The sequence below is a fragment of the Budorcas taxicolor genome, chromosome 13 (genome assembly GCF_023091745.1).
Source record: "Budorcas taxicolor isolate Tak-1 chromosome 13, Takin1.1, whole genome shotgun sequence".
Classification (NCBI taxonomy): Eukaryota; Metazoa; Chordata; class Mammalia; order Artiodactyla; family Bovidae; genus Budorcas; species Budorcas taxicolor.
Window position 1 is genome coordinate 38395051 of NC_068922.1, and position 23583 is coordinate 38418633.

General features: G+C 40.7%; 2 protein-coding genes across 3 annotated transcripts in view; one reads left to right on the top strand and one right to left on the bottom strand.

Annotated features, from left to right (window-relative positions):
- DZANK1 (double zinc ribbon and ankyrin repeat domains 1) overlaps positions 1 to 8999 on the bottom strand; it is a 48069-nt gene extending 39070 nt beyond the window's left edge. Inside the window, exons 1-3 of the mRNA XM_052650911.1 lie at positions 8939 to 8999; positions 8142 to 8258; positions 4858 to 5011 (exon numbers count right to left, since the gene is read on the bottom strand). Of these exons, the coding sequence (XP_052506871.1) occupies positions 4858 to 5011; positions 8142 to 8258; positions 8939 to 8999 (332 nt within the window). The remainder of the gene's footprint in view (positions 1 to 4857; positions 5012 to 8141; positions 8259 to 8938) is intronic.
- A 1886-nt stretch (positions 9000 to 10885) lies between these two features.
- On the top strand, positions 10886 to 23364 carry POLR3F (RNA polymerase III subunit F). Of its 2 annotated transcripts, XM_052650806.1 has the most exons (10): positions 10886 to 11036; positions 12336 to 12453; positions 17475 to 17542; positions 17893 to 17913; positions 18041 to 18108; positions 19424 to 19536; positions 19913 to 20056; positions 20267 to 20374; positions 21257 to 21448; positions 22590 to 23364. In XM_052650806.1, the coding sequence occupies exons 1-10, from the start codon at positions 10975 to 10977 to the stop codon at positions 22665 to 22667; spliced, it is 972 nt and encodes a 323-aa protein (XP_052506766.1). In that variant the 5' UTR covers positions 10886 to 10974; the 3' UTR covers positions 22668 to 23364. The 2 variants fall into 2 exon arrangements, with proteins under 2 accessions (XP_052506766.1, XP_052506767.1); XM_052650807.1 differs by lacking the exon at positions 17893 to 17913.
- The last annotated feature ends 219 nt before the right edge of the window (positions 23365 to 23583 follow it).

The following is a 23583-nucleotide window of genomic DNA, read 5'->3' on the forward strand; positions in this document are numbered from 1 at the left end:
ATAATCCCCAGGACTTGTAGGTAATAAACTTCTTCTCTTTCCAAGTTCCCTGATGATTACTGCTGAGGGCCTCTTGGAATTGTAATAAGAACAAGGGCTGGTCCAGCCATATATGTGGACAGATACACTGGAGCAGAACCACTGGGTCAGATGGTCAGTGAGTTTAACTTTTTAGAAACTGTGACCTGTGGTTGTTCCATTTACATCCCCACTGGCATCATTTGAGGGTTCCAGTTTCTCCACACACTCACTGATGCTTGACACTGTTGGCCTGTTTTGATCACCTGTACTCTTGAATATGTTCTCTGTAGGTATTTGCTTGAGGTGTGTCCCTGGTGTATTGGGATACAGGCTTGATTGTTGTAATGCAGAATCAAAACAACAGTGGCTTAAACAGAGTCATTTCAGTTCAGTCGTTCAGTCGTGTCCGACTATTTGCAACCCCATGAATCGCAGCACGCCAGGCCTCCCTGTCCATCACCATCTCCTGGAGTTCACTCAAACTCACGTCCATTGAGTCGGTGATGCCATCCAGCCATCTCATCCTCTATCATCCCCTTCTCTTCCTGCCCCCAATCCCTCCCAGCATCAGAGTCTTTTCCAATGGGTCAACTCTTCACATGAGGTGGCCAAAGTACTGGAGTTTCAGCTTTAGCATCAGTCCTTCCAAAGAACACCCAGGACTGATCTCTTTTAGAATGGACTGGTTGGATCTCCTTGCAGTCCAAGGGACTCTCAAGAGTCTCCTCCAACATTACAGTTCAAAAGCATCAATTCTTCGGTGCTCAGCTTTCTTCACAGTCCAACTCTCACCTCTGTACATAACCACTGGAAAAACCATAGCAATGGGCTATAACCCACCCACAGCTGTGCAGGAGAGCCATGGTGCCCGGGGCCTAGGGTTGACTTTCTACCCTGTTGCCCCATCATATCTAGGACATGACACGTCCTTGTGACCCAATGTTGCTGACCACCACAGTCACATTCCAGCTGGCAGGAACCACGGCCTGCCTCCTCCCACAGGGCACAATCTAGAAACTGGCACGTCACTTTCACGTGCATTCACTGGCCACACCCCATGCATTCACGGGCCTCTTGCTAGCTTCAAGGAGGACTGAAAACACATGCGTGTCCTGCTAAAAATCCCAGGCTCTAGTTTTAAAAAAAATAAACTTTACTTATTTTTAAAATAATTTTGTTTTGTTTTCATTGTGCTGAGTCTTCGCTGCTTCCCAGGCTGCCTCTGGTTGTGGTGAGCGGGGGCTACTCTCTAGTTGCAGTGAGCGGGCTTCTCATTTCGGTGGCTTCTCTTGTTGTGTGTGGGCTTCAGTAGTTGTGGTTCCCGGGCTCTAGATCACAGGCTCAATAGTTGTGGCGCATGGGGTTAGTTGCTCCCCAGCATGTGGAACCTTCCTGGACCAGGGATCGAAACCATGTCTCCTACACTGGTAGGTGGATTCTTTACTACTGAGCCACCAGGGAAGCTTCTGTGGTTCTTGAAGAAGGCAACACAGATTTTGGGAGCAGCCTGCAGCCTCTGCCACATCCTTGTGACCACACTTTGGTGTATTTGTCTGGTATGTTTAACTCTCACTCTCACTAATTTGCACTGAAACCTCACAGCTAGAACATAAGGGATTCTGCTTGATCTGCCCAGGAACTTAATACTCTTCTATCTCAAGTTGGTGTCTGCCTTCAGTGCCCTTTATCTGCTTCGCTCATTGATTTTCCTATTGGCCTTTGATGTGTTTTTATCTGTTTTATTATTTCTTTTGCAATTTCTCAGATTTCTTACATGTTGATTTTTTTACATTTCTTAAAATTCTTGAAACTTTAAGCATCCCCAAACACTTGAAATTCTTTGGTTAAGTAAACATTCAGAAATGAATAGACATCAGTTCCAAAACAGTTGAGAAATGTTTGCTGTGCTGTGCTCAGTTGCTTAGTCGTTTCTGACTCTTTGTGACCCCATGGACTGTAGCCCACCAGGCTCCTCTGTCCATGGGATTCTCTAGGCAAGAATACTGGAGTGGGTCACCATGCCCTCCTCCAGGGTATCTTCCCAACCCAGAGATCGAACACACGGCTGCTGCATTGCAGGCAGATTCTTTCCTGTCTGAGCCACCAGGGAAGCCCTAAGAAATGTTTACCATTAAGCCATGTCAAAGTCTTAAGCCACACTTTTAGAAGGAGAAAACAATTCTCAGAAATATACAACTGGTCTAAACAGCCAGTACCTATCAGTGAGTGACAGTATTTAAGAAATAACATGATCAGTGCATGTTCACTGGCTGGAGAGACTTATGGGCGGCTAACCTTTGGAGAAGCATGTGTTTTGCTGTTCTTAATAACAAACCAAATTTACAGATACAGGGATCTGGATGCAGATATAGAAAGTCTTCTAGATGAACTGCTTGTTTAACTCAGTCACCTCAGCATCCATCTCATCTGGATGCTCATCATCATTGGCTCATGGCCTGTTATCCGAGATACAGTGTCCTCCGAACAAGATAACTTCCTCCCATCACAAACATCTCCATCCAGGGACCATTTGAATCCTGAAGAATGGTCAGGTTTATGGCCTGGCTGGCTCTGAGCAGAAGCCTGGTTCCCAGTCACTTGCGGATCACTGCCCTTTTCTATCTCTGTGTATTTTGCAAAATTATTTACTTATTCATTTTGGCTATGCAGGGTCTTTGTTGCTGTGTGCAGGGTTTCTCTCGGAGAAGGCGATGGCACCCCGCTCCAGTACTCTTGCCTGGAAAATCCCATGGACGGAGGAGCCTGGTAGGCTGCAGTCCATGGGGTCGCAAAGAGTCGGACACGACTGAGCGACCTCCCTCTCACGTTTCACTTTCATGCATTGGAGAAGGAAATGGCGACCCACTCCAGTGTTCTTGCCTGGAGAATCCCGGGACAGGGGAGCCTGGTGGGCTGCCGTCTATGGGGCTGCACAGAGTCGAACACGACTGAAGCGCCTTAGCAGCAGCAGCAGCAGCAGGGTTTCTCTAGTTGTAGCAAGCGGGAGCTACTTTTCATTGTGGTGCATGGGCTTCTTATTGCAGTGGCTTCTCTTATTGTAGAGCACAGGCTTAGTTACTCTGCAGCATCTCTGAAGGTTCTTCTTGGACCAGGGATCAAACCTGTGTCCCCTGCATTGGCAGGAGGATTCTTAACCCCTGGATTACCAGGGAAGTCCTCTGGGTATTTTTGCAAGTTTCACAATACTAGTGTGCCATCTTACATCCTAATTTTTTTCACTGACTATATCACAAATATTTTCTTAAATCATTCAAAACTTCATGACCACAGGTTTTCCTCTTAATATGTTAAAGACCTTACATTGTTAACAGTCTTATCTAAAGCCCTTTTTCTCCTTATTACGAAACTAATGGCCTGAAAAACCTAGAGACAGAGACTTGAACAAAGTTGCATGATTTCCATAAAGAACTATTTTATCACAATTAGATACAAGCACTAACTTTCAAAATTTTTTTGTATAGGTACTTTTCCTAAGCTGAGCACATCTGAAATACTAACAGCATTTCAGAGCAGAGTGGGCACAGAACAAGATGGTGAGATGCATAAACAATGTCCTTATTCTTCGGACTCTGATGGAAGCTCTGTTAGCTCCTTTGAACTACAAAGTCATTGATCTTGACTTCATTTTACTGTCACCTTGCAGCATGATGCACCAGAGTAATCAGCTTAGTAGTTTTCAATAACTGGGATGACTTGTTTCAGTAGAAATGGGTTGGCAAGTAGGAAAAGCCACAGATCCCAATTTTTAATAAAGAATAATCATGTGTCAGGGAGTTGTTCTGTTTTCATTTTGTTATTTTAAAAAATTGTTTTTTAATGCCAAGCAATCATCTTCACTGTAGAATTTGTAGCTTAAAAGGCCATGCAGTAGTTTAGCCAGCAGGGGGAGTCTGGAGTCTGATTTAAATTACCTGGGCCAGCCCCAGTATTAGTCTTCCAGAAATGTGGCCAAACCTGTTTTGTGGCACAAAATAATTCCTCTATCACAGACTAATCTGCAACGCATTTGAGGATCTTTTTTCTCTACAACCCACGGTGAAGTTTACCAAATTAAGTGGTATTTCTATACATGAAACTGAAAAAAATTGTTGACTAGGAAAGAAAGGACAAAGAAAGAATGAATTAGCTAACGCCTAACAAATCAAAATGATGGTAGCTTTGAAGGGCAATAAAGTCAGTACAAAATCAGATGGAGAACCATGGTGGTCATAGGCCACATCCTGGGGAATAAAAGAACCATCCACTTAAAGTAGCATTTTCCTCAAGACGAATCTCTTCGGAGGTCCCAAACCCTGAAAAGGCTCTTCCTTCGGAGAAGGAAATGGCAACCCACTCCAGTACTCTTGCCTGGAAAATCCCATAGATGGAGGAGCCTGGCAGGCTACAGTCCATGGGGCAGCAAACAAAGAGTCGGACATGACTGAGCGATTTCACTTTCACTTTCCCAAAATCCCAGTGTGGATTTCAGACTAAAAACAGTATTAATATACACAGCACTTCACTGAACTATACCTTTTTACCCATATGATCATCTCTATGTCCATCCATGTGGCTGCAAATCAAGAATCTGTTTTAAACAAATAATTGTTTATATGTTCTATCCATAAAACTTTTCCTCATGTTAATCAGTATGTAAATATGTGTATTTTACAGTATAACTCAGTAAAAGACAAACACAAAGGTTACAGACATATGCTGAAATTAAGATAACTTTTTCTTTAGTGTCTTTATAATCCAGCACCGATTCTCATTGAAATGAGTAAAGTTAAAACATAATAAATATAAATCATCCCAGTCATTATGCTCTTGACTTACTTAGTGACTGCGATAGCTTTAACTTGTATTTTTCCATCAGGCAGGGTAATAGGCTTCGTATACTTAAAGGTAGTGTTTTCACCATAACCAATTTTCTTTTGGAATTCAGGTTTGCTGCCATCCAGGGTATAATATATGTTGACTTCCGGGGTGTCTGAAAAACCCAAAACAGGATATCTAGAATTAATACTAAAGTAGCAACTCCCTGAAGAATGCCTAGGGATCAGTTATTTAATGAGATTTTAAAAATATGTATACTGTAGAAGTGAATAACAATAACTAACAAGTTTTTTTTTGTGCCAGGCACTGTGAATTAACTAATTTTATCAGTACAACCTTATGAGATAGGTCCTATTTTATACCCACATTATAGATGAGGGAACTGAGTCCCAGAGAGGTTAAGAAATCTGGTAAATAACAGCAGAATTTTGATCTGACTTCTGGGAAGTTGGATCTGTTGACCAGGCTCATTTCTTTTTAAAACAGGAGGGATTAAAAAAATTTTTTTTTAATTTATTCATTTGACTGTGGTGGGTCTTAGTTGCTCACAGGCCATGCTCTTGAACCACGATGGCATTTTACCTCTCTGACAGAGCACTGATACAAACCAAGCAGGGGTGAATTTTAAAACCAGAGTGTCTACTTAGAAAGCAGAAGCTAATTTTTCATTTTTGAGCACTGCTTAAAATGGTTTTGTTATATTTTATTTGGACTTGGTAAATGATTCGTGCACTTCTTGGGAAAATTAATAAAGGTACTAAGGTAATAAAGGTAAAGATAATAAATTCAGATAATCCAAGATCCAAAAGGTCAAACAAGGATATACAATGAAAACTTTTCCTCCAAGCTCCCTGCCCTCATCAGCTGCCCAAAGGCAACCAATAATATCAACTGTCCTTCCAATGTATGTATGTAGTTTACATCCATACAAGCATATACGTACATATTTTTTAATCTCCCCCTCTCTGTACATACAAATGGCATATCATGCCCTGTTTCACACTCTTTTTCTCTTCATTTAACATTGTATCTTGTATATTGTCCTATATCGCTCCTTTAAAAAGCACCCCATTCTTCTTTATAGCTGCACTGCATTCTATTCCAATGGATGAATCACTGGCCAACAGCCAATCCCTACAGATGAACATATAAACTGTCTTCTTTTCCTTTTCTTTCTTTTTTACTTTTGCTATTGCAAACACTGTAATGAATAACCCTGCAAAGAGTTTCTTTCATATCTGCAAAATATGTAGAACTAGTACTGTTGTTGAGTCAAAAGCTATGCGAATTTGTAATTTTGGTTAATGTTGCCAAACTTCCCTCCACGGACATTGAAACAATTCACCCTGCTACCAGCAGGGAATAGAAATGCATGTTAACCCACCATCTCAGCCACACCGTGTGTGATCATTTTTTTCTTTTATTTTGCTGATATTTCATTTCTATTTCCCAGGTTTAAGAAAAAGCATCTCATAGCTTTAACTCACATTTCTTATATTTTGAGTAAGATTCACCCACTCATTCAACAAGTATTTACCAAATGCCTATTACATGCCAGACACTGTTTCAGACACTGGGAATACATCAGTGACCAAAGTCCCTCCTCTCATAGAGCTTCCATTTAAAAAAAAACACACACACAAACAGGAAACGACTACATAGAATTTGTTAAGTGGTGATTAAGTGCAAGGGAGTAAATAAAGCAGAGGATAAGCTCTGCCTAGCAACCAAGTGAAGGGTGAATAGGAGCATATTCTCATACGTTTAAAACACACATATTTCCTTTCCTATAAAATGTCTTTTCACATCCTTTGTCCATTTTTCCTATTGGGATATTATTACTTTTGGCAATGAATTGCAGAATCTTTCATTTATTAGACATTTCAGATATTATAGAAGTTGGATACCCTGTCATCATTTGTCAATCATCACCCTACTTCTGAGGGTTACGAGCACATATATTAAGACTTGAATTTTGGTTTGAGGAATTTTAAAAATAATCTTAGCTTTTAAGATAAAGGAAGACACAGTATAATATGTATATTCTTAGTTGGACCTCTCAGTCTAGGAAGCCCAGGTGTCACGTCATCGGTACATATAGTTTGTATGCACATTAGTTATTCAAATATGTAACTGGAGTCTCAGAGTCTATTTTTTAATTGAGTCTAATTTTTCAATTAAAAAAAATTGAAATCTATTTTTTTATAATGTTGTACTATTTTCAAGTGTACAACAAAGTGATTCAGCTATACATATGTATATAGTTTTTTCTTTTTCAGATTCTTTTCCATTATAGGCTATTACAGCATATTGAATATAATTTCCTGTGTTATATAACAGGTTCTTGTTGTTTATCTATTTTATATATAGTACTGTGTACCTGTTTATCCCAAACTCTGAATTTATCTCCTCCTACTCTCTTTGGTAACCATAAGTTTGTTTTCTATGTCTGTGAATCTATTTCTGTTTTGTAAGTAAGATCATTTGTACCATTTTTTATAGATTCAAAATATATGTGATATCATATGATATTTGTCCTTTTCTGACTTACTTCACTTAATATAATCATCTCTTAGGTCCATCCATGTGGGGCAAATCAAGAGTCTGTTTTAAACAAGTAATAGAACAAGATACGTTATATCTATAAAACTTTTCCTTCTCTTTGTTTATTACATATGTAAATGAGCGTGTGTGTGTTTCTGGCATGAAAAAGAAACACATTCACTGCGTTATTTCAGCAGAAATAGCTATATTTTGGCATCACCATGTGCCAGAACCTGTGTGTCTCACATCACATATCATTAATCCTCATGATGACTCTAATCTATAGATAATATTATCACTCTCTCACAGTCTAGAGGCTGAGACTAAGAAAGGCTGAGGAATGTACTGAAGATCACTAGATGTTTTCAAAGCCAGGATTCTTCACTCTCCAACCTGTCTGACTGGGAAGCCTGTGTTAGCAGGTCAAACTGATATCCCAGAAAAACACTGAGAATGCTGGGAAAGTCTGGGGAAGCAATGGGACATCCTAACCTGGCTAAAGTAAGTCACGGCGTTGCTGAAAATTTTTCCAACACAAATGGAAGGTTGGCAAGAGCCAGCTGTTGTAACCTATATAAATACCACTCTAGAAACCAACATTGTTTCATATTTTCAAAGTTTTACAGTCATCCCAAGATCCTGATTATAGAAAGGATGCAAAGAGGGTAAATCAACAACTAGATGAATATAGAGAACATGGCAGGGTTATTTGAAACACTTTCAGTACATTTGATTCTTACCTGATTTCATTTCCAAAAGCGTATTGTTATCAATTTCATGGTTGGCTTTTCCGGGCTGAGGCACCCGCAGGGGTATGATTTGAGGGACACACACTGAACCAGCTGTCATTTTCCCTCCTTACATTAAAAAAAAAAAGTGGATGAAAATAAATTCCAAGGGACACCTATATGTGAACAGACACTGAAGAGAAGTATCTCATTCAAATATAGTAAGACTAGTAAAAACTAAAGAGAATGTTGTTCCTCTACCATCTACAAATATCATTTTTCTTTTTTGGGAGACTCCTTTCAGTTCTTTTGTCTTTTTTAAAATTGAAGTATAGTTGATTTACACCGTCATGTGTAATATAAATATAATTAAAAATTTTTTTTTGATGTGGACCGTTTTTAAAAGTCTTTATTGAATTTGTAACAACATTGCTTCTATTTTATGTTTTTTGGCTGTAAGGCATGTGGGATCTTAGCTCCCCGACCAGGGAATGAGCCGGCACCCTCTGCACTGGAAGGCAAAGTCTTAACCAATGGACCACCAGGGAAGTCCCCAAATACCATTTTTAATGGAAATAATTATTGTCTCTGCTGTATTCTTGCTGTTGAGATCCTGTGTGGGCTTTTGATTACCTGAGTATTTACCTCACTTTGGGGGGGGGGAAAGCAGGAGTGTATGGGATGAGGGAATAAAATTTAAAGTGAGCACAATTAAATGCACATGTCAGAGCAGAGATCATCACTGATGACCAGACCTAAGCAACCCCTGGATCATTAGCAGTCTGTCCTGGCTCTGTTTAGTGTACCACCTCTCTTGGCTTCAGGGAAGACAGCACACAAGAGGAACAGAGGTAACTTTGTATGTAGCATGAAATGTTCATTTAGAGCCAGCTTCCTTGGGAAAGCTCCATGTTCAAAGTCCTGCAGTTGTCATCAATGGTTCGTGCCTGTGAAAGCTGCAAAAGAAACTTTAGAAAATGACAGAGGGTCACGCCTCAGCCAGAAGAAAGCTGGCATGGATATAAACAGTGAGGAACGAACACAGAAGTCTCTCACTCCATCTACTGTATTTATAAGTGATTAAGTACAAGTATAGAAGTCTTAGTGATCTTTTTCTTGGGGATGGGAGGATTCATAATTATTAATACACCAAGGATTGGGGGGGGCAGGAACCCACACCTTAAAACAGTCTCCCATTCCATCTACTGTATTTATAAGTAATTAAGTACAAGCATGGAGGTCTTAGTGATTTTTTCCTTGGGTGTGGGAGTGTTCATAAAGGATTTAGGGGGGGAAATCCGACGCCTTAAAACCCATTTACATCTTGGATGGTCTGTTCAAATTTCAATGATAATGGATGCATAGGTTTTACTCAGTTAAAAATCTACATTGAAACTCAATTTTTACAGAGTACTTCTTGTACCCTCCCCTATTATTTACAATTTTCCAAATACTTACATAATCTTATTTATCAATTTGCGATTGGGCATTTATTATTTTCTTTTCAGTTTTGGATTTTATTCTAAACAATGCTGCCTTGGAAATCCCCTGACGGTGCAGTGGTTAGGATTTGATGCTTTCACTGCAGGGGCTCTAGTTCAGTCTCTGGTGGGGGTATCAAGTTACTGCAAGCCACGCATGACATGACGCCAAAAAAATTTTTTAATAAATAAATAAATAATAAATAAATAAAACTGCCCAGAATGTCTCTGTGGTTTGAGGTTTGTCACAGACTATAACCCAAAGGTGGGATGGCTAAATTTAAGGGGTGAATTTAATGCCTGGTTGGATAGTTCCAGGTCGGAGGCTAAGAATTTAAATTGCAGATACATATACGGATAGAGCGACAGCCCCTGCAAAAGGGCTCTGGAGCGTGCCCATCCTCACATTTTCATTTACGTGAGAGGCAGTTAAAATTTAAAAGTGGTTAAAAATTAGTTCAAAATAAAAACGTCTGGGGGGTGGGGGGTGGGGGGAATAATTCCTGCGGCGACTAGGCGATGTCCTTGAAAGGCTGACAGTGCGTAGGAAACTGGGCCCCGAGCGAAGGGGATCCATCCGCAGACCGATCCGCTAGGCCCGACTGCGTCAACAGCATCCCCCACCCCGCCATCCCTCCATCCAGACTGCCCCTCACCGCCCGGTTCCGGAACCCCGTCTGGTCCCCGTCTCCGTCCTTCAGGTGCAGCCAAGGACACCGCCACGACTCGGCTGAACGAAGGATGCCCTTCTCTTCCGCTCCCTCCCCCAGCCACCAGGACCCGATCGGGACCCCTTGGGTACCTCCGCAGCCCCCACCGAGGCAGCCCACCGCTCACCGCCCTTGGTCCTCTCCTTCACTGCGGCGGTACGGGTTACCAAGACGCTGCGAGCCGCGCCCCGCCCACCGGGAGCTGGGCAGGTGATTGGCAGGAACCCGCTTCCTAGCAACTAGCTCCGCCCCTGCGGTTGGCCCGGAGACAGGCGGCCGCAGAGCGCTCCTTTCTTCAGGCCTAAGCGTAGGCGTCCGAGAACTTGCCTTCACAGAGGTTGGAAAGCGCTACAAGGTGGCCTCCCAACTCAAAATGAGAACCAGGCTCGTTCGTACAACAGTCGATGATTTTCTGGAAATACCAGAACGAAATACCAGAATGAAAATGTCAGAACGGCGCGCGCGAGCGTGAAGCGGCGCAGGCGCCTCTTGGCCACCTCTAGGCGACCGGCAAGGAAGGACCGCCTGCGACCTGAGGAAGAAAGTCCCTTGCGCCGGCCGAACGCTGTCTTCACCCGTGTCCGGCTTCTCTCGGCTCGCAGTCCGGCCGCCGGGAGGGGTCTCTTCCCCCAAGGTCCCGGCACCTGCGCCCTCATGGCCGAGGTGAAGGTGAAGGTGCAGCCGCCTGACGCGGATCCGGTGGAAATCGAAAACAGGTAAATCGGGGAGTGAGGCTTGTTCCCCGCCTCTGGAGGCCCCCTTTCTCCCGGACCCTTCTCCCGTCTCCGGAAGACTGCACTCTTAAGAAGTTCAGAGCGAGTCGGACAGTTGACGAGATTGTGTGGCCGGCCTTTCCCTGGGTCTGTCAGGGAAGCTGTCTACTCAGCTTTCCTTAAAGTGGTCCACGCCCAGAGTGAAGACTTGGCGTTTCCCCCCGGAAAAGTGTTAGTCGCTTGGTCGTGTCAGACTCCTTGCGACTCGATGGGGTACTGGTGCAAACACGTTCTGATCCAGGATCGTCCTTGTTACCAAGGAACTCCCGTGACGGAAGGTTTAACCAGACTTAGGGTGCAGTTTTCGATTATGAAGTAACAGACACCAAACAGTTTGAACGCGATATTTAAGTGAAGGTTTTAGGGCACCCAACGCATCTTACGCTTACCCAAAGCATCTCCCAAAGCATCTCCAATACTTTGGCGACCTGATGCGAAGAACTGACTCTTTTGAAAAGATCCTGAAGCTGGGAAAGACTGAGGGCGTGAGGAGAAGGGGACGACGAGGATGAGTTGGTTGGATGGCGTCACCGACTTAATGAACGTGAATTAGAGTAAACTCCGGGAGTTGGTGATGGACAGGGAGCTCTGGCGTGCTGCAGTCCATGGGGTCGCGAAGACTCGGACACGACTGAGCGGCTGAACGAACTGAACTGAAGCATCTTAAAATTTTATATTCTCTACCGTGCACTGCAGTGTTTAGGTTACCGCAGAATTTATAAAGACCCCAGCTTTCTTAAACTGTTACTAGTAACACACATGATGATCCTGTGACAAGGTGAAACTTGAGGTTTATTTTTGTTTGTTAGGGATAATTCCAAAAACAGGTCCCAGTTGTGGTGAATTGTCCTAAAAACACTTTGACTTCCCTCCAGAAGTGTTTGATCTGCCTCCTGCTTACAGACTTATGGCTACCCAAGGCACTGTCTCTTCACTTTGTTATACTTGTTGCATCTGAGAGAATTGAAGCCTCAGCTTTAATGTGTTTTTCTGTTTTCATTTGACTTTTGTCCTAATTTAAAGTTCATATGAATAATCTTAAATACAATAAAAATGCAAACGTGTACTTCAAAAGCATCTTCCTCATTTTTAACGTGCTTTCATTCAGAACCATTGTAGAAACCCAGATTATCTGTCAAATGTGAAAAAAGGCACACTTCTAGACTGTTCTGCCTGTATTTTTCCCCTACTGCCTCTTGAACTAGGTAAAAACATGAATATCATTAATTCTTTTGTTCCTAGGATTATAGAATTATGTCACCAGTTCCCTCATGGAATCACAGACCAAGTAATTCAGAATGAAATGCCGCATATAGAAGCCCAACAGCGGGCAGTGGCCATCAATAGACTGTTGTCCATGGTAAGGTGAATCCAACTAGTTCACGTAATTATTTATATGTTGTGATTGTCATTACTTTATGTTATGTAGAATGAAACCATTCTCAAAAGTGTGGTAGGTTGTGACTGATAAGACTTCAAACCAGGAAACAGCTCAGACTGCCTAAACTAAGGAAAGAAGTAATATGCATTTTTACAAGACAAATAATTGTGTTTTAACTCATATTTAGTAATTTGTCACTAAGGTACATACTGGCACACGTACATGTAGGCATAATCTGTTCCCACCTTGTTTGCTTCTTGCTGCTAGTAAAGGCAAATATATAGTAAAGGCTTTGGATCAAATACATAAACTAGTATGAAGATTAAAAGTCACAAATGGAAAAATCAACTATAACTACAATAAACATGTAAACTTAGGGATAAACATGTGATGATCGGGAAGAAATAGACAATTTCTGCAGACCAGATTGTAATTGTCTGATTACTAATTCAATTTTCGTAGTAAAATTAAATTATTAATCAAAGCCTCCCAGCAAAGAAAAGTCCAAGACTGGATAGCTTCAAAGGGTAGTTCTACCAAACATATAAAGAAGAGCAAACACCTATCCTTATGAAACCATTCCAGAAATTTGAAAAGGAGGAAACACTCCCAAATTCATTCTACAAGGCCATGATTACTCTGATACCAAAATCAGACAAAGGTATTAGTAAAAAGAGAAAATCAGAAGCCAGTGTCTCTGATGCATATACATGTAGAAATCTTTAACAAAATATTAGCGAACCACATTCAACGATATACAAAAAGAATCATATACCATGATCAAATGGAATTTATTATAAGAATGCAAAAATGGTTCAGTATGCACAAATCAATCAGTATAATACACCACATTAAAAGGAAGCTTAAAAGTCACATGATCATCTCAACAGATGCAGAAAAGACATTTGACAAAATTCAACATCCATTCATGATAAAAACTTATCAGAGCTGGTATAGAGAGAACATACTTCAACATAATAAAGACTGTTTCTGGCAAACCCACAGAGAAAATCATCTTCAGTGGCAAAAAGATGAAAACCTGTCCTCTAAAATCTGGAAGACTGGAATTCCCTGGTAGTTCAGTAGTCAGGACTTGGCACTTTCACTGCCAGGAGCCAGGTTCAGTCTCTGGTTGGAGAACTAAGAGCCCACAAGCTGTGAGGCATGGCCAAAGGGAAAGAAAAAATTGAAATCAGGAGGAAGATTAAGAGGCCCACTCTCACCACTTCTATTTAGCATAGTATTGGAAGTCCTAGCCACTGCAGTCAGATATGAAAAAGAAAGCATACAAACGGGAAGAAGTGAAACTATCCTTACTTGCAGATGGCTGATACTATATAAAGAAAATGCTAAAGTCTCAATCAAAAAAGCTATTAGAACTGATAAGTGAATGCAGTAAAGTTGCAGGATCAAGGTTAATATATAGAAATCTGTTGCTTTCCTATACACTAATAACGAACTATCAAGAAGAGGAAGCTAGAAAACAGTCTCTTTTAAAAGTAACATAAAAGGAGTAAAACAGCTAGGGACAAACTGGTGAAAGACCTAACTTTGAAAATTATAAAACACTGATGAAGGAAATTGAAAATACTACAAAGTAATAGAAAGATACCCAATGGTCATGGACTGAAGGATTTAATATTGTTAAAATGTCCATATGACCCAAAGCAATCTACAGATCTAATGCAATCCCTATAAAAATGCCCAGGACACTTTTTACTGAACTAGAACAAATAATACAAAAATGCCTGTGAAACAGAAAAGAGTCCAGATAGCCACAACAATCTTAAGAAAAAGAAAAAAGCTGGAGGTATCATGCTCCCTAACTTCAGACCATACTACAGTATGGTTCTGGCATAAAAAGAGACATATAGATCAGTGGAGCAGAACAGAAAGCCCAGATATAAACCCATCCACTTATGGTCAGTTAATCTAAGACAAAGGAGGAAACAATGCACAATGGGGAAAAGAGTCTCTTCAACAAGTAGTGCTGGGCAAAATGGATAACCACATGTAAAAAAATGAAACTAGGACATTTTCTCACACCATATCAAACTCCAAGATGGATTAAAGGCCTAACAGTGAGATCAGAAACTGTAAAACTAGAAGAAAACATAGGCAGAACACGCTCTGACAGAAACTGTAGCAGTATTTTTAGAGAAATGCAAATCAAAACAATAAGGTCGACACCTGTCAGAGTGGCTATCATGAAAAAGACCACAGACAACAAATATTGGTGGCAATGTGGAGTAAAGGGAATCCTTGTACACTGTAGGTGGTGAGATGTAAATTGGTACCACCACTATGGAAAGCAGTATGGAGGTTCCTCAAAAATACTAAAAATAGAACTACCATACAATCCAGCAGTTCTACTCCTGGCTATATATATCAAAGAAAACAAAAAGACTAATTCAGAAAGGTCTATGCACCCAAATGTTCCCTGGTGGCACAGTGGGTAAAGCGTCTATCTGCCGTGTGGGAGACCCTGGTTGGATACCTGGGTCGGGAAGTTGCCCTGGAGAAGGAAGTGGCAACCCACTCCAGTACTCTTGCCTGGAAAATTTCATGGACAGAGGAGCCTGGTAGGCTACAGTCCATGGGATTGCAAAGAGTTGCACACGACTGAGCAACTTCACTTCTCAAATGTTCATGGAAACATTATTTACAATAACCAAACGTGGAAGCAACCTAACTGTCCCATCAACAGATGAGTGGATAAAGAAGATGTGGCATACATATACAGTCAAGAGATATACACACACACATATACATACAATGAAATACTGCTGCTGCTGCTAAGTCGCTTCAGTCGTGTCCGACTCTGTGCGATCCCTTAGATGGCAGCCCACCAGGCTCCCCCATCCCTGGGATTCTCCAGGCAAGAACACTGGAGTGGGTTGCCATTTCCTTCTCCACAATGAAATACTACTCAACTGTAAAAAAAAAGAATGAAATTTGCCATTTGCAATAGCATTGATGGACCTGGAGGAGGGTATTAGTGAAATAAGTCAGAAAGACAAATAGTATATGTTATCATTTATGTGTGGAATCTAAAAAATAAACGAATATGTTAATAACAAAACAGCCTCACAGATACAGAGAACAAATTAGTGGTTACCAGTTGGGAGAGGGAAGTGGGGAGGGACATGAGGTGAAACAAGATGTGTTGTGCAACACAGGGAATATAGCCAACATGTTATAATAACTTTAAGTGGAGTACAGTTTATAAAAACTGGAGATCACTATGTTGTACACCCAAAACTAATATAACATTACTTCAATTAAAAAAAAAAAGCAGTGCACCAGATTGCTGAACGCTGTTGTAACCGAAAGTGAAAGAGTGTTGTGATTTCTAGTTGCTTCACCGTGGTGAAGGTCTTCAGCTTCTGGAAGCATAGAGCAAGTGTGGTGATAAATGTTTTTGTCCTCAGATTCCACTTTCAGCCTTTTTCTGTCTGGAAATTAGCCTCATCAGTCACCTGTTGCCAGTCCTGCAGTGGGCAGTGGTAAAGCTACTCAAGAATTTTAAGCAAGGGAGTAACTGTTAATAAATCACTAGTGTTGCTGATTTTAGCTCTTAAAGTGAAAGTGAAAGTGAAGTCACTCAGTCGTGTCCGACTCTTTGCGACCCCGTGGACTGTAGCCCACCAGGCTCCTCCGTCCATGGGATTCTCCAGGCAAGAGTACTGGAGTGGGTTGCCTTAAACTATCCTCACATTCATTCCCGTTTTCACTCTTCCTACCCCTGCATGTGTTCAGGCTCTTGGCTTCTACTTGAACTGTTGGGTGCATCTTAATGGCCTTCCTCGCTGTGTGTGCCTCAGAGCAACCTGCTCTGTCTTAAAGGCAGTTCTCACCAAGTTACTCTCCCACCAGAAGCCCTTCTCTCAGCTCTGGAGATTGAAGTCCAGACTCCAGGGTTTACCACTCTGAGCCCCTGCCTTCCCCACCGACCTCATCTCCCTGCACCACCTGCCTCACTAGTTTTCACAGGGAACAGCTTGTTTCTCAGTTCCCTGGCACGTCACGCTGTTTTGTGTCTCAGGCCTTTGCTCATGCTGTCTTCCCTGCTTAGAAGGCCCTTCCTCCTTTCCCCATACACTGACTCCTCATCCTAAGACTCAACTCCAGGCAGCACCCCTGAACCCACAGGCTGGGCCAAAGCAGATTTCCTGGGAGCCCATCCCCCCCTTCACTTGGCTCTGTCCTCACGCCACCCCGATGGTATTGAAATCAGCTGTGGAGTTCTCTGTTGGAATTCATGTCTGTCCTCCCCACTCCAAACATGTTCCCAGGACAGGTGTTCATTAAACGTTGACAAACTAAATTAAACAACTAAATGAAACTTCCAAATTGGGCTTTGTGATTCAATTTTTTCCAGTTAGGGGGCTGGGGGAGGGAGGGAAAGGACTGCTGTTCACCCATATACCAACCTGATTCCAAGTTACGGGTCTGCCCAGCCTTGACTCATGGGAACCTCTCTCAGTGATGCTTCCCTGAACTGCCAGGAGCCCAGTGGTACAGCCATCGGTATTCTCACAAGTTTAGACTCAAGGAAATGCAAGAGCATGGAATCATTGTGTCAAAATATTTTTGCATGAATAGCCTTTATCTGAACTTTTTAAAGATGTTGTATTTTATTATGTTTATATTTACTCAGTTTACTTGAATATGAATTTTTATTATTCTAAAGCTGCTTGTTTAAAATTCTTATGCATTGATCTTATAACCAGGCTAGGATCTAACATGTAGGAAATTGTTGCATATTAATATTTGAGGAAATGGTGATATAAAGAGCTAAGTTTAAAAAATATACATATCACATGTGATATGTAGGGAAAATCTTAAGTACTCAAGGGAGGAACTGACAATTATACAAGGTAGGATATTTTAGTCTGTGTAAAATATTGAAGAGTGTATTAATGCTTCCCATTGGATTTGATATGTCTCCAAAATAGTTCACTGCTATTTTCTTTCTTTAAAAAAAAACAAAACTTTAGGGTCAATTGGATCTCTTAAGGAGCAATACAGGACTTCTGTATAGAATAAAGGATTCTCAGAATGCTGGGTAAGCACCTGATTTTTTATTTTTAATATTGTAAAAGTAATACATGGTTGAGTGGGAAAGGCCAGTACAGAATTGCATCATGTAAACCTGGTCCTGCAAATCATCTCACCTCCCACAGGAGTTCCATTTCCCAGAGATAGTGACTCTAAATAATTTGGTATATATCCTTCCTTATAGGTATATATAAATATATATAGATGATTATATATTTATATACCATATATTTATATATAATCTCTTTTCTTTCTTTTTTTTTTAAACAAATTTGGATCATGCTATCCATACTGTTTTGCAACTTGTTTTTTTTCACTTACTGTATCTTGGACATCTTTTCATTCTGGTACATACAGCCCTGTCTCATTCTTTTTAAGGTAAGCCCTTCTTTTGGTAAATAAGTCAATGTGATGACTTGTCTACTCATTCCTTTAAGTGATCGTGTAGATTATTAGATTAGCCTGTACTTCTTTGCCTTTTTAATTCTTCTTTATTCCCCTGCAGTAAAATGAAAGGATCAGATAACCAAGAAAAACTAGTGTATCAGATTATAGAGGATGCAGGAAATAAAGGTAAGTTTTAGAGGAACAAGCAGAAAAAACATTGTCTCTCGGACCAGATATTAGGGATGGAGACCCTGGCTTCCCAGGGTGTAGAGCAGTCAGTTCAGTGTGCTGCCCTTTGTGTTCAGAGGAGAAGAAAATATAACACACATACCCACACACACATATATATATATATTTATAATGTACATATGTTTGAAGGATACCCAAGAGTGAGGCTGTTGTTGCCTCAAGGGAGGCAGGAACTAGATGGCCATGGGCAGAGATGGAAAGAAACTTCTGAATTCTGAACCATGTACATGTATTATCTGAAGCAAATAAATTAAAACTGAAGGTTTTTTTTTTTATCCTCACTTTCTAAATTTTGGAAGCCTTCGTTTCTTCCTCTTATCTATAAATTGTGGATTGTGACATCTCTTTGGTTTTTGTGGGAAACCATGGGACACCTAGTGCCCCATGGCAGTGTCTGATGTAGCTCCTTCCACAGCTGTTTAGTTCCTCTCCTGTCGCCCTCAAAGAGCGGGATCTTAATTGCTGTTATTACAATTTAAGACCTGTTTGAGTCATTGATATTAGCTTCAGCAATTATGATGTAACCTAAAATTGTACAATTTTTATATGTGTTAGGAAGTTAAATTACATTTAAAAAATAAATATGAAGACAGCATTCTCTATTTAAAACAAAATCTTCCTATCTTATGCCTTTTTGTTGGGAAGAAAATACAGCAAAATATTTTTACATAAATTCCCTTTATACATATAATACTTATTTCCTTCTTTGAAAGAAAAATTGTAGCTTTCTGCACAGGTTCTTAGTGACTGTAAGAACTATAATCTTTCTGTTTTCCAAGTATAGTGAACATACATACACATAGATGCTCTCATAAAGGTTTTTTTTTTTTAAATTGCTCTCCATTGAGGATGGCAACTGACCCTGACCCAAACTTAAGTTTGTTTTTCACAGTATACGATCTAAAGTGAAATTTATAGAAAAAAGAGGCTGGAATGTAGGAGGGCACGGAAAGGCCAATGTATGTTAATTCAATGACATCAAGATTTTTCTTCCTTTAGAAAAATGTCCTTTATCATATGATTTTTAAAAGATGCCATGCTAGCATTCCAAGAAATTTCCAGTTAGAAAATGGAACATACAGCTTTTTTGCATATTTTGGTTACTTTATCTGAGATTCTTACCTGTGCATAATTTTTCCTATAGCAGTGCTCCAGGATTATATACATATTCTGCTAGATTTACAATGAGATATAAGCAATGGGAAAAGAAACACAGATCCTATAGTGTTAAACTTACTTTACTTTCTTACAGGAATATGGAGCAGAGATATCCGATACAAAAGCAACTTGCCATTAACAGAAATTAACAAAATTCTAAAGAATTTGGAAAGTAAAAAGCTTATCAAAGCCGTTAAGTCTGTGGCAGTGAGTAACAGTCTGTTTTCTTCTCGTGAATGTTCACTGTACGTATATTGCTCCAAGGATATTTCAGGTGTTTATCATTCTTTCGGCTATGTCATGATTTAAAACAAGTGATTAAAAAGACATTTTTAAAATTGTAGCTCATATTGGACCATTTGGAGATGCTGCTTTAGTCCATTAGCCGTAACTGATGTTCTCTGATAATGTCAGGTGTTAATAGGCGAAGCCAACATAAGGCGACTTGGTATGCTGTCCTGTAGTCACAGTAAATCCCACACTGGTGTGAAATACAAAGCTTTGGGGTTTTTGAGTCTTAGTTTTGGAAGACTGCTTTGTTACCTTTTAACCATCTGCTGTGTGTGTGGTTTTTTCCCCCTAGGCCTCAAAAAAGAAGGTGTATATGCTCTATAACCTGCAGCCAGACCGCTCTGTGACAGGTGGGGCCTGGTACAGTGACCAGGATTTTGAATCTGAATTTGTGGAGGTGCTTAACCAACAGTGTTTTAAATTCCTACAAACCAAGGTGAGCCATAACTGAGGAAACATCCCTCCCAGTGGTTTTTTTTTAAGTTTTTTCATAAGGAATGTTTAATAATACATATTGTATCTTATAGGAATTGAAAATAGTGAAATTGGTCCTTTTTCCGAAACAAAATAGGTCCTGTTGTTGATTATCCTCTATAGAAATTGTGTTCAGAAGGTATTCATGAAATTTGTATTTCTACCCTTATAGGCAGAAACCGCACGAGAAAGCAAACAGAATCCAATGATACAAAGAAATAGTTCATTTGCTTCATCACATGAAGTGTGGAAGTATATCTGCGAATTGGGAATCAGTAAGGTCAGAGCCCAGTCTCTAATTTTCATCTTATTTTTAAAAACTTTTGCTTCATCGCAGGGATATGGTTTACACTGTATGCTAAACACATCTGGCCCAGACCCTCTTCTCAGGTGATACCTGTGTACATTCTACACAACCTGCAAAATGTAGAACCCACTGTCCTAAGCCAGGCAGGCAAAGGCAGTCCTTGCCATCAGGCACTTTTTGAATTGAATGTTCTTGAGCATGGGCTCCAGGGTGGAAACCTGGCCATGCATTTCACTACCAGATGCAAAAGTCTGTTCTGACAAGTTCTTGACTCTCCTGGGGACATTTCAACATATGTGCCAAACATCCATTATTAGTATCGGTTGTCATTTATTGGTAGTTTTCTACTTATGAGATGTAAATGGCACTGTCGGCACATTCTTTCGAAGATCTGTACATATGGACACTGTGCTTACTTGCCCCTCACCATCAGAGAAGATGCTGAAGTGGCTGCATGGACAAGTCATTTTCATTTCTGCTCTCCAGTTCTCTCTTTTATTTAAAAAAAAAAAAAACACAGGAATTTGGACAATTTGCTGTCTAAAGTACCTTTTTGCTTAAGCATTTTTATAAATCTCCATCAGATCTTGCTAAAGAAATGTGACAAGTCTAGATCCTCCTTAGGAGGGTGAAGACATCAGCAGGTGTCAAGCTCAGCAGTGAGCTCAGAGCTCTATCCCTGGGATCTGAGTGGTCTACTCTCACTCTGGCTGTTGTTCAACTTATTTGTGCTTTCAGTTACTGTAGCATAATCCTTCCCCACTTCATCAAGAATTGTGACCTTTTACTGTTATCAACACCCTCCAGAAGGATGACTCCTTGTTTTGAGTCCTTTCTAACATACTGCTTTTGTAGGTGGAGCTGTCCATGGAGGACATAGAGACCATCTTGAACACACTCATTTATGATGGGAAAGTAGAGATGACAATCATTGCTGCCAAAGAGGGCACTGTTGGCAGTGTGGACGGACACATGAAACTCTACCGGGCGGTCAGTCCCATCATCCCACCCACAGGCTTGGTCCGGGCGCCCTGCGGACTCTGCCCAGTGAGTTAAAACGGCTTCTCTTTCTACTTAACTGCCTGCGACTGCAGATGCCACGTAACTTAACGTACCAGCAAGAGCTGCTGAAACCACCATGTAACCTTGATGACAGACCTTTAATGAGCATGTCATCACCTTATATTCTTCTCTATAATAACCACCTTAAGGAAATTGGTTTTCTGCTCTTGATCCCAAAATGCCCAATTCTTTTCTTAACCTTTTATTTTTTACTGGGGTATAGCCGATTAACCATGTGATAGTTTTAGATGCACAGCAGAGTGATTCAGCCATACTTATACATGTATCTATTCTCCCCCAAACTCCCCTCCCATCCAGGCTGCCACATACATTGAGCATACATTGAGAGTTCCCTGCAAAATGCAGTTTTTGCTGACGGCTAACCATTTCACCTAAGTAGGGAGGGTAATGGGGTTTGGTGAGAACCTGCTGTGGGCCAGACATGTTTTTGAAAATGTCTGTGGTCTCATAATCCTCCTGCACCCTTGGAGCTACTGGTATTAGTTAGTGTGAGGGGACTTAGGGCAAGGAAGACTGAGAGCATTGAGCTGAGACTTGACCACCAGGCCTCACTCCCGGAGGTGACCTGTTCTCCCTTGCAGCACGCCACGCTCGTCATTTGTTCATTCCCACTTGTGCTGCAGGCTCTGTCCGGGCTCTCGTGGTGCGTATATTCTCGGATTGCCTGTCTGCTTTCTGTTGTCTACAGCTCATGCCCTGGTTTCAACTCCCAGAAAAAAGGCTACTCTGTTGGGAATTCTATTTAGCACTTTCACAAGAAGGAAGGTGACTAAATATGAAACACTTGATTAGTCAAGATTAAGTCATTCATGTGTACAGATCTCTGATCCTGGACCGTTGCCTGCCTTCTGCCCAGTGGACAGGTAGACTAGTCAGCTTAATGCTGTGGCAAACAGTATCCGTCTCACTCCATGATCAGAGCAGGTCCTCTTCAGGACCTAACCTTTCACTTCGAAAGTTTTGTTTTTAATATTGCTTTAAATAAATGCTTGAAATATTGGATATTTTGTTAGTATTTTTAGTTGTAGTTGATATTTAAGACATTACCTATAATATACTAATTTTAAAACTTGAGTTTTAATGTAACCTTTTTTCTTTCCTAAAGGTTTTCGATGACTGCCATGAAGGTGGTGAGATTTCACCATCTAACTGTATTTACATGACAGAATGGCTCGAATTTTAATAGAAAGCCATGAATTTTGCTGACGTTTTGCAAATGAAGTTACTTCGGAAGTAAATAATTTAATTCATGATGGAACATCACACTCCCTTGAAAGCATTCAAGGTACAGACTTGCTGCTACAGAAAAATATTTTTTTTAATCTATGAAGACTAAATTTATATTGAAAGTGTAGTCAGCAGGGTATGAAACAGATAATAAGGTTAGTGGAGAAATCCATTCTTCAGTAAGTAAAATACTCAGAACCTCTTGGAAGACCACCTGTTGGAACTTTCGAGATTTCTGATGATTCACAAGAAAAGAAGCCAGCAAGTCAGTATTCGTCAAGGACTGTGATAATGGCCAGAACTTTAAAATGCCTGTTTTAAAGGTGTTTATCACGGTCTTCTTTGGGAATTTTTTACATATGGCTCAGTGTCACCATTTCTGTTTTCTCCATGGTTTCATTGAGGACGCAGACTTGGAGCATGAGGTGGGAGACAGTAGAGCATCCCTTTCCACACACTACTGATGCCTTTTTATGTCAGAAATATTCTTTCCGAGGATGACATTGGTGTACTTACCTCAAACCCAAATGGTGACGGTTGTCAAGGTCATGTTTTCAGTGCATAAATGTTCATTGTTCTCATCCTAAAGGGAATATCTTCCCTGGCTCTTCGTTGTTAAAGTCTGTGGCTCAATTGTATTATTTGCTAGAATTTTCCCCTAGATTCTTATTTAACTAAAATTAAAACTAAAAATAATCCATTGCCTTCCATTCCTTTTGTCGGGGAGGGAGTATCATTCTTCTTTCCTTATCCTATCTTCAATTTGTTTCCATATTGTCTTAAATATCATGGTATAACAGGTCTAAACTAAGCAAGAAGTTGTTATAACTGTCCTCAGTTTCAGTAGCACTTTCAGTCCCAATCCTCAGCTG

Bases quoted from the DNA above. Each gene is read 5' to 3' on its own strand.
- POLR3F (XM_052650806.1), top strand. From the start codon at position 10,975: ATGGCCGAGGTGAAGGTGAAGGTGCAGCCGCCTGACGCGGATCCGGTG. The intron at 17,543-17,892 runs GTAAGCACCTGA...TGGTACATACAG, and splicing joins AAGGATTCTCAGAATGCTGG to CCCTGTCTCATTCTTTTTAA. The intron at 20,057-20,266 runs GTGAGCCATAAC...CTACCCTTATAG, and splicing joins TTAAATTCCTACAAACCAAG to GCAGAAACCGCACGAGAAAG.